Here is an 11,116-nt window from a genome sequence, read left to right on the forward strand (position 1 = left end):
GCTTCGAGTAGTTCTGAAATTTTATAACGTGTTTGGATACTATTTCAGAAGTTGTTTTTCGATTTCTAGAAGCAAAAAAAAAATCAAAATCAAGTGTGAGTCCTTAATTTCATAAGAACTTCTAGAAACAAGCTTCTCGAAAAACTAAATTCTCGCTTTCTGATTTCTAGACATCGAAAAACAAACGAATTCTAAATGTGTATCCAACCAGGCTATAAAAAATGTAGGGCACTGGAAGTGGTGTGCACCCTATCATAATAGAGAAGAATATAAACTTCCAAAAAGAAAAAGGAATAAAGAAATGTAATATAGGAACTTCAAAAGTTGAGTCTTTGCAGTCCAGAAAGAGTTGGAGTAAGCTAAAGGCATATAAATTCATAGGAGAGTGACATTATAACCTGCAAAATAATCTTCCACGCAACTTCGACAAATAGTAGCTTTTTCAAGCCCAACTCATTGCAGAGTAACAGTCTATGAACATTTGACCCACTTATAGTAGAAAACTTACTGTGAAAGATGCAACATATTTTTACAGCCAAATGAACACCCTATATGACATGTATGCAGCCCAATCAAAATATAAATGCAAACCTAGATGAACACACATTGTAAAATGGGAAAATATTCCGACATCCTACCGGTGTAAACTTTCCAAGTCACCAGGCAGGATGATGATTTCTTACAATTAGTCTTTCTCAAGGCTCAAGACTATAGCAATTCAAGAGGGACAAAATATACTCATTTAAAACTGCACATCCAATCAAACACCGGGAGCACAAAAAATTGCTATCCAAGAAAACCTGCGCAACAAAAAAACACGGTTCATACTTCAACAACAAGAAGAAGAAAAGCAGGTTCAAATGTAAAATCATATTGCAACAAACTTTAATCTACCCAAGCCAAAGTTAACTTCTTTTCTAATTGCTTTCTTTTATCTTAATTCCTGTATCTAGAAGCAAGTATGTTTACTTCTTTCTTTCAGCACATTAATGGCAAGAGCACCGGGTGAGGATTATCTATCTACTCAACATGTCCTATAGTTAGTCTTCAACCAACTTCGGAAGGGGATAAAAAGTTTTAAAATGGGGAACATCCTTGGTATGAAGGATCATCTCCAAGTGACAGCACAGCAATACAGTGGGTGTATTATAAATATTTGCATTACTGCAGTTCCACCAAAAACATTTGATGCTGACGCTAATTCGCAACAACATCAAAACTTACCAGGTAGACTGGTGGATGTAAGGTAATGATGTGTTGCCAAACGAACTCGGACAGTTTAGTGTTACTGCAAAAGATGCCATTGCCAAAATTAAGTAGCAGTAGAACAGAAAAAATCATATGTGCAGGTGAAGTAAATATCGTTTCGATATCTCAGATAGTGGAAACGAAGCAGCGGGCAATAGGTTATTTATAACAGTGTATTCTCTCAAGCCAAACTGTATATTACCATGAACAGAAAGGAGTAGGATTATGAATTTGGTTACCTTTGTATATCAGTTGGAAGCATCAGAAATTACTGGTCCTGTGTGAATAATCAGAGTTATTAGCACAGACAATCCCGCAAACCAAGGAATCAAAAGAAGACAAAGGAAGAATGCTTTTAAAATAACCTGGTTCGAAATACATGCAGTAAGAAGTGTCCCACGAAATCCTCCCTCAGTTCGCTTGACATCCGAATGCTGTCCGGAGATTTCATCTGGAGTTAAAATAGAAGGAATGGTCAAACTGTTACTTAAGAGATACTTAAGCTAAAGCAAGAAAAGACAGAAAACGAAAAAGGAAAAAAAAAAAAAAAAAAAAAAAAAAAAAAAATGAATCCGAGATGAGAGCTGAAACTAATTTTTATTCTCATGGACCTCACAAATAACACAGCATATCAGTTGGCAATCAGCTGAAAGACTAGAATTTATGACCAAAACATCTTCCGGAAGATGGCCTTTATGATCTGGGAAGATATCAAACAAGGCCTTTCACCAGCAAACAAATCTTTACAGTGATGATAATGTTAAATTACCTGCGATATCACGATTCTCGTAGATTCCCGAATCTCTGACCCAGAGCACATCTCCTGGGAATATATTCATGTCAGCTAGAGTAACAGACTCCTCATCAATTTGCCTGGTACGTTTATGTAGCATCTGATTCTCCTTGATGACCTGCAAGATCAGTTTCCCAGATATGAGAGCCATGTATGCTAAAAGTAATTACTTAGCTACGAAACAGCATCGAACATAATTCTATGTCCTTACTGATTTCAAAAAGAACCACCATGAACTATGAGAACAGTGAGAGTATTTGGGCAAAATAGACCTTAAAACTACCGAGTCAAAGTACTTGGGTTGAAAAACTTTTGCTTTCTGAGAAGGAAGAAAGCAGTCAAAAACTTGAGGGAATTCATAGTTTTTACACATGACAACTAGGAAAACACCTAGGAGCATGGTGCAGCATTAGCTACATCTTTGTGATTTTAGTTTCTTTCTCATTTATGCGTTTCAGACAGCAAAACAAAACACTATATTCCTACTAGCTTACCAGAACAGATTCTTACAAACGTGAAATAGACAAAATCTTACCCCAAATGATTCCCAAATCATCATTTTCAACTGATAGATTGACATGGAACCAGACACTTTCAAGTTTACTGTGTTGCCATCTGAAGTCTTGCGGGAGCGCTTGGAAACGCGCCTATCTGGGTCAGAAACTGCACAAGAAGCATCAAGAACAGATCTTGGAGCTTCCTTTCCACGTACGAGAACTACAGAAATCTCTTTATCGAAATAGCTTAATTTCTGTGTTAGCTCTCTGCTTTCTCTTTCTCCTATGCATTCTTCGCATATCTAATCAAATAATACTGAAGTTAGAATAACCATGAAAAAGTGTAACACTAAGAGATGTATATTTTTTTTTAACTTTCACTTTCAAAAGAGCACAACCTCATCTTACCATCGGATAAGTCTTAATAGTAGGTTGCCTTGGCTCAAGCTCATCATTTGAAGGATTCAGGTTTGCTTCTGAAATTGGCATCTCTTCAGAAGATCCAACTAATTTCTTCACATCACCATTAGAGAACTCAATTTCAGCAGATACACATTTCGAGTTGGCAACTTGCCAATCTTCGCAAAAGAACTTCCAGTCATTCTCTGAGATTAAAGTCAATCCATCTGTCTGGAATTGAAAACGAAAAGCTAAATTAGAAAAATAGTGACAGACCTTCAAGTAGAGTTGACTTTAGTACTGGGAAACAATAGTGGTTCTGTGGAAGCGGTAGACACTATAATAATCTCTCAGTTATTGTCGCAGAGAGAGAAAGCGGTGTTCTAGATAGCTGATAGGAAAAATCAAACTCCTAACAATGAACACAAATAGGAATTAGAAAAACCAAAACCTTCGCAGTATGCGACCTCGAGCACATGAGGGATTGTTCAAGATGAAAAACTATTCACCAATATAGATGCACATATGGTACATCTATTGATATCAGAAGAATAGGTAGAATGAGCAACAAGCATCATACATGACGAATGCTTGTCAAAAGCTTGCTTTAAGATCAAATCACAATTAAAATAATGCAACAATTTTATACACTTACGGTAGATGGCTTCTGAAGAATAAGACCACGTTTGCAGTAAAGATCCAGAGGCCTTTCTAACAGCCGCGAATGCTGGTGTGCAAAAATAAAATAAAAAAATAAAGAGACTCATCATATCGAACAAAAAAACAAGTTACAGCAGCCAAATAAGCTAACTTAGAACCTACGCCACATTTTAGCAAATATAGCTAACTAGCTACCATTTATATTACAAACTTGTGACATTTAATAACACCGAACGGCTGTCATTTCAAAATCTCAAACTGTGTCACTTGATATATTAATAGGTACTAGGTGTTTCCATTTTTTGTTGTTCATGTAAAGTTGAAGTTACTCAAAAAACATTAACTGAGAGGAGATAGGTTCATAGTGTCCAACAAAAATAAAATAAAAATTCTACAATATCCATGTAAGATTACCACTTACTTTCCCACATATCAGAGAATCGATAACGCCCTCTAAAGGGTCAGGTCTGGCAGCCACAGGTGACGACACCATCTTCCCACTTGCTGTAATGTAACTTCTCCACTTAGCAAGCCATGATGAAGGCAACAAGTAATACTTGCTGCCTGGATTAAGCGCATCATTCTTTCCCAGAAGTAACTTCTCATGGTTCTGGCGTTCTTTGAGCTTTGCTGCTCTGTAAATTTAACAAAGATATTAAATCAATAAAGTGCAATAAAAACTTTATGCTACTGCAAATATCAATATCAGCATATCTACCTCAGAGTATCTTCAAAGCATGCCGCTTCATTAAGTTCGACACTGCATATAGCACATGATTCTGCCTCCGACGGAAATTTTGAACAACCCAAAACATCTCCAGGTTTCACCTTGTTGGAATCTTCATAAAGAAAGAGCCAGAGATCCTCCGGAATCAACACACGCTTCGCCCCAGCCGCTTGTTCCGGCATAAGCTCTCCATGGGGACACCTAATTGAAGCTGTTGGGCCAATGTCAGCTTCACCAGGAAAATCCACATTTTTTCTCCGTGACCACTGTTGCAACCTGTGCAACAAAGCAAACTAACATCATTCGAGAACCTTCAATAACAAAACCTACAAGAGCAAATGCAATACAACTGGAAGTGTAGACGTTCGTTTTACAATATTTGATCTCGACAGACAGCATATACATGACAAACCGTGGTTTTTTATACCCTAACATGTCATTAAAGCCACCCCTTTAGCAGTTTAGCTAAAGAGAGAGTTTGTCATCCCAATGGATTTTGAATGGCTACACTCCGACATGTCTCTTCGGGTACGATTCATTAAAGCCTTCAGTTTATCCCGTCGGGACAATAAATTCTTCGGTAACTTTTCTCCAGCTGATAAAGGATTTACCTGCTTCTGGATTCTGGTTTCCTCTTATACTAAATTATAGTAGAATATCTTCAAGGGAATAAAACAAAATGGTCTAAAATACAGCCAAAACTATAGTATTTAGTGACACCACATTCCTAAAAGTATATAAAGAGACTAACTGAGAGGACAGTGGAATCCGTACCAAGGCCTAGATACATAGTACAACGTCCCATCCAGAGATTTTCCAGCAAGTGAGGCATCTGCAATCTCCTTGAAAGAGGATCTTTGATCCCTATAGTCATTCGCACGAACCATCGTCTTCGCCCCATCCCTTAGGCATTCGATACAGAGGTCATCATTGGATAGTGTTGGCCCACCACCATACTAGAGTCAAAAGTTCCATTATCAGAGCTAACATGTGAGCAAATAAACAGATGAAATGGCCAAGAAAAAAAATACATTTGCTAAATATTTAACAGAAATCAATGGAATTTCTAATCCAAATGGCTGAAGTGGCCAATCCAGGCCTTCGTTCCACTAAAAACCCTCAAAGATGCCCAAGTAAGGAGCATACGTGGAAAAAAAAAAACTGTTCCTAGAACTAAAGTAAATGTTATGTGCCTACTCTCAATTTAGATTGAAATACAACAGAAGAGCCATGCAATGCTTCCACAAGGAACCAAACTATTTGGGTGAACTACCTAATTGAGCAAGTTGAGATAAAGCATAGAACAAGCAGCTCGAAGAGACGAGCTTGCTTTGTCAGATTTCACTGCAGCTACTGGTTGACGGCATTAGCAGGTCAAGCAGATAATCATATATGTCCACAAAGTTAAAGACAAATAGACGAGAATACCTTGGAAAGCAACCTTGTCCAGGCTGCTTCTGACAAACGCTTCATAGAGCCAACTTTTGAAACTGAAACTCGACCGTGTGAGCACTGAATTGATGTGTTGTCAATGACACTGCAATAGATAGCAAAGTAAACTCCATTTCTCAGTTCTTGCACAATTTAAGTTCCACAATTTATACTAGTAGAGCAAAATTCCTTAAAAGCCTATCGAGATAGTTGCACAGAGAAACGTCTAAATTGCAAAGTAATGACTCAAAAGATTCAAAGAATATATAATAAAAAAGAAAGCGGAATCTAGGACGACGTGACACCTAAAGGGCTAGAACTTATTGGTCACCTACTCGGATGGTAATCTCCATTCAGTTAGTTCCTCAAATCTAAATCTCATCAGCAGCATGTATAAAACTACAAGTTCCACAAATCCCTTCTCTAAAATCTGTAGATGACTAATTCTAGGTAGGAAAGGCATATCTGTAATTTGCTGCTTCACAAGTATAAATAATACTAGTCCAGGCATCTCAATGTTTTCTGTGTTTCTATGAATTCACTGTGCGGATCACCATAACAGGTCACTCAAATTTGCAAATTTACTGTGAGAAGATATTAACAAAATAGAAATAGAGATCAACACAAGTAGACACTTACGGAGGGGAATTGGTATCAGCCCATTGGCGAAGCCAGTCTGTAGTTATCCAGAAGTAAGGCTCTTCAACTGAAGAAGCAGGAGCTTCTGAGAGAATGGATCTCACTTCCTGTCTTCGTTCTACAATTCCTGCCGTCTCTTTCTCCTTTTTCTGCTTGTGACTTTGGCAAAGATAGAGATACGAGTCGTTCAATATCTTCATCTCATCAAGGAGATGAGGTGGGAGACATTTATCATCGCGTTGAGGCTCTGGCTCACTACATCTTTCTGTATCTTTGAAGGCTTTGTTTTTGCTTTCTGTGGTGCTTCGACGACGATACATCAGCATGTATGCATCAGCTGATTCAAAGGTCTTTGCCTGACAACCATTATTAGAAGCTGAAGAATGCATTTGACCAACATCGACATGATTCCCATTAGAAACAACCATTTGTTCAGAACAAGGGGGCTGCAAATTTGGTTCAGTTTCCATTGGTTCTGCAGTGGAGCTAGAAGAGTCTTCTCCAAATGGATGATAACCTTTCTTTGACACGGTCTCATCATCAAATTCCCACCATTCTCCGGTTCGTTCATCCTTAATAATTGATAAATAATGCCCACAATTTACACCAGCTCCTTTATGAACAAGTATTGCTGACAAATCGTATAATAATTCTGACTGGGATGGCTCATTCAATCTGTGATTCATTTGCAGTTCTCCCGGAAAACTAATTGACGAAGTTATTTTCTTCCCTGTGGTACTCTGCAAATACAAATACAATGATATCAATCCAGAAGATATTGACCAGTACACAGACAGCTCAAAATAGTGAAATACAAAGCGAAAAGGAAAGCAATTCGGCTAAATCAGTGACATAAGCATACTATATGGGAACGGGTGATTGCAGCCCAGTTTGTATGGCATGAGATACTTATGAATTTTATTACTTCCAATAAGTTAGTATCAGTGAAATGGTGGAGGGAATCTGTATAAAGATATTTTCCTATTATGGAAAGAATAAATTAGTGGTTCAGCTGCTTTGTTAAATTTTTTATCTAATTCACAAAAAAATTAACAGTAGATTTCTTCTCTATTAGCTCGAATATCCAAAAATGCCAAAATAACTTTGGCCATGAAAATGTACTAAGCATAACTTTCACTAGTTCAAAGAAATTGTGAAAGGTACAGATAACACGATAATGTGTAGAGAGAAATCTGCATTAGATATATATATATATAAGCACCTTTGGAAGGAAAATGCAGCGCTTGAGCTGGAAATTAAGCACATCTGGAAGGGTGCGCAGTTTAATCCATCGAGCAGCATCAACTCGTGTACCACATGGCACGCACGAATACTGGTTGTCCCCACTTAACTTTTCCACGCTAAGATAGTCATCTAAACTCTCATCCAAGTTTTTGAAACCTTGGATGCCTAACTCAAGATGATAAAAGTCTTCCACCTTTGAAGAAGCTTCGGAATCTTGTCCACACTTTGAGCATCTGCAATAGTATAAGTGCGGAACATATAAATCAGTTTATAACATGCAGGAAAATTATACAACTGCTCCATGCAGCAGAATGCCAAGGCGTTTGAACGAAAAGTAAATTGGTCTCTTAAAGGATAACTAGGAACCCATAAATATGCTATTGACAGTGGGTTATGGCATTAATAGTTAACTATGAACCCTTAAACTAAGCTGGTTGAATGCAGTACTGGGAAACTAACTCATTTTTGTGACAGCAACTTGTGGTAAAAGGAAAGTTGGTCCGAGTTCTTTCTTTCTTTTTTGTTATATCAACATATAATTGCGTTAACAACCAAAACATATAGCTACTAGCTTAAACAAGCTAAACATTTCATCTTTACAAATTAATAATGCATAAGGAAATAAGTAAGGTAATCTTACCGAGTCACATTTGAAACACTTCCAACGAAGAGATCTTGTACTATCGTCCTCGAATTCGGAACCTTAGAGTGGCTAAGAGATTGTTCCAGCAAGTTAAGAAGCAAAGTAAGAAACTCATGACTATCCTGCTGAATCTCATTATCCAACTCCAACTTTTTAATAAATGGAGACGAATCAATAAAAGCCTTCACACTCGAATGCAACCCAGCAAACAGCTTTGCTAACTCATCCAGCACAGGATTCTGCCTCAACAACTCCGGCTCCACCGCGAAAACACCAGCCCTAAACTTCAAATTCATATACAAACACTGAAGTATACTATTAGCATAACACGTAGCACCAAGATTAGTTAAACCAGCAGGCCAACCTTCGTCCACACGGAGTTCCTCAGATGGATCATGACCAAGATTAAGTAAAACATCTGGTATCTTCTGCCATAGACCTGCCTTTCTATATCCGTTAGAAGGTGGAACAAGTCCACAGAAACAGTTAGGATTATCTTTCGAATTCACACGACAACCTTGACAAACAGGTTTAGAAATGCAATATAACTGGTCTATATCTTCTTTGGTAACATCACCAGTAGCACATATTCTCCTTAAGATTTCAGAGGCAGATCCAGCTTCTTCCTCATATCTACTCTTTTTGTTCTTGCTGTTTCTTGTAACTCTACTACTCATCTTTCTTAATAATCACTGGATTGTACTAATGAACATCACAATGTGGTAAAATTCCTTGTGAATAATCGTCTTCACCTGCAAGAAAATTCAAGAAAACAATCAGTTGATCCCTAACAAATCAAAAGTCACTCACTCATATTAGCTAAATGAAAGAAGAAATTCATGAAAATTCAAGTCTAATTGAAACAGCTTAATTGACTGCATTGACATAAAGAAAATAGACTGTTTAATCTAGGGTTTTGTACGAATTCTGTGATAGAGTTTTAAAGTATTTACAAGAAAAATTCAAAAAAACAATTATCATGTCTAATTTAATGAGCTAAGTATAAGTTACTGCATTCACATGAAGAGGAGTTTGAAAGTATTAGCAAATAAAATGGACTAGGGTTTTCTTACTATTATTAGTCCGAAGGATCGAGAAATTCAAAGTTTCTTGTGGAACATTAACAAATTAGAGTTCAATTTGAGTTAATAAGAACATATTTGAGTAATTTTGAGTTTAATCATGAATTATTGAGGAGAATCGAGAAAAAACTTACTGAATTCTGGAGAGTTTCTTTCTTTGATTTTGCCCTAATAACTAAGACAGAACAAGTTCTTCTTTCTTTTGGGGGTATAATTAGGGCTTCTTCTTCTTCTCTGAGGAATTCGTTTCTTCGTATTCTTCTGGTTCTTGATTGATTGATTGATTTTTCTTTTGGGTTTTTGATTGATGATGAACAAAAAAAAAAAAAATCGATGATGAAGAAAGAAAGAATGTAGAGGGTTTTTGTTTTTATTTTTATATTTTCTGGTTTGTTTCTATGTGCTTTGGGACCCACACTGGTGAGAGGGTGCGGGGAGAATTAGTAATGAGCGCCAAAATGAAGTTCCTCCCGCCTAAACAAATTCCCAAATCTCATAATTCCCTCCATTTTGTTTTTGGATTTGGTTTATGTTCATTGTTATCATCTAATCATATATTCTTTCTTGTTTTCTTTTTTTTTTTTCTTTTGTCTAGAACAATATTTGATAAAAAAAAGATGGGCAAAGGTTGTCCCAAATTTTTGTAGTTGATATCGATGGATGTTGTTGTTGATGTTCCACTGCTTCATTTGCCAGTTTATTTGCCGCCTGGTTCGCCTCCCTATATGTGTGGGATATTTGATAAAATGTCACCTATGTGGGATTAGAGCCGAGTAATCATGTAATTCCCTCCACTTTATTTTTGGATCTTCTTCATGAACTTGTGATCTTAAATCCATTATTATCATCTAAAATAAAATAAAGGAAAAATCATACTAAGTAGAAGAATAAAATCAAAAACATCCTAAAATACTGCCATTTTGGTTTCACTGAAAATATGTTATCCGGGACTAAAGTAACATTGTAAAAACGCTTGCTGAAAAAGCGGGATACAACAACCACACCCAACAATTCGATTAGCAATATGTATGGACAAACTCCAATATACTTTCTAGAGAATCAACTAGACGGTCAGACTCAATCTAGAGAAAAGTGTATCAAAGAGTTTATATCTCAGTCTCTCGATTTGATCTTTACTCAAGCAAATAGAATTCTGCGAATCTTTATCAAAAAGAGATAACTTGGATGGTACGAAATACCAATATCCAAGTGTCAATCAATTTAAATCAACAACCCAAAAGGTCGGGTATTCTAATTGATTGAACAACGCACAACCTGTGATATTTCAATTATATAAACAAATACAATGCGGAAATAGAAATAACACAGACACCTAAATTTTGTTAACGAGGAAACCGCAAATGCAAAAAAAACCCAGGGACCTAGTCCAGATTGAACACACACTGTATTAAGCCGCTACAGACTCTAGCCTACTCCAAATTTACTTCGGTCTGGACTGTAGTTGAACCCAATCAATCTCACACTGATCCAAGGTACAGTTATGATCCTACGCCTATGATCCCAACAGGATGCTACGTACTTGATTCCCTTAGCTGATCTCACCCACAACTAAGAGTTGCTACGACCCAAAGTCGAAGACTTTAATAAACAAATATGTATCACACAGAAAAGTCTACGGTAATAGATAAATTCGTCTCCCACGAATATACCTACGAGTTTTTTTCAGTCTTTTGATAAATCAAGGTGAACAGGAACCAATCAATAACCCGGACTTATATTCCCGAAGAACAA

General features: G+C 36.9%; 1 protein-coding gene across 1 annotated transcript; it reads right to left on the bottom strand.

Annotated features, from left to right (window-relative positions):
- Nucleotides 1-355: 355 nt before the first annotated feature.
- Nucleotides 356-9,669, bottom strand: LOC113328179 (ubiquitin carboxyl-terminal hydrolase 26-like). The gene is made up of 16 exons (XM_026575267.1): nt 9,499-9,669; nt 8,280-9,034; nt 7,617-7,872; nt 6,395-7,134; nt 5,753-5,861; nt 5,099-5,280; nt 4,316-4,600; nt 4,019-4,232; nt 3,593-3,664; nt 2,947-3,168; nt 2,577-2,840; nt 2,018-2,159; nt 1,614-1,699; nt 1,488-1,525; nt 1,225-1,288; nt 356-800 (listed from the first exon to the last, which is right to left on the bottom strand). Exons 2-14 carry the CDS (start codon nt 8,957-8,959, stop codon nt 1,517-1,519), a joined length of 3,261 nt encoding a protein of 1,086 aa, XP_026431052.1. The 5' UTR covers nt 8,960-9,034; nt 9,499-9,669; the 3' UTR covers nt 356-800; nt 1,225-1,288; nt 1,488-1,516.
- Between the last annotated feature and the right edge of the window lie 1,447 nt (nt 9,670-11,116).

The sequence above is a fragment of the Papaver somniferum genome, unplaced genomic scaffold (genome assembly GCF_003573695.1).
Source record: "Papaver somniferum cultivar HN1 unplaced genomic scaffold, ASM357369v1 unplaced-scaffold_107, whole genome shotgun sequence".
NCBI classification, from domain to species: Eukaryota; Viridiplantae; Streptophyta; class Magnoliopsida; order Ranunculales; family Papaveraceae; genus Papaver; species Papaver somniferum.

What these genes read in the sequence shown, in the direction of transcription:
- LOC113328179 (XM_026575267.1), bottom strand. Translation starts at nt 8,959, where the DNA reads ATGAGTAGTAGAGTTACAAGAAACAGCAAGAACAAAAAGAGTAGATAT. An exon ending in AGTGTTTCAAATGTGACTCG is followed by an intron (nt 7,873 to 8,279) that starts GTAAGATTACCT and finishes ATACTATTGCAG; the next exon opens with ATGCTCAAAGTGTGGACAAG. An exon ending in GGACAAGGTTGCTTTCCAAG is followed by an intron (nt 5,281 to 5,752) that starts GTATTCTCGTCT and finishes TTTTGACTCTAG; the next exon opens with TATGGTGGTGGGCCAACACT.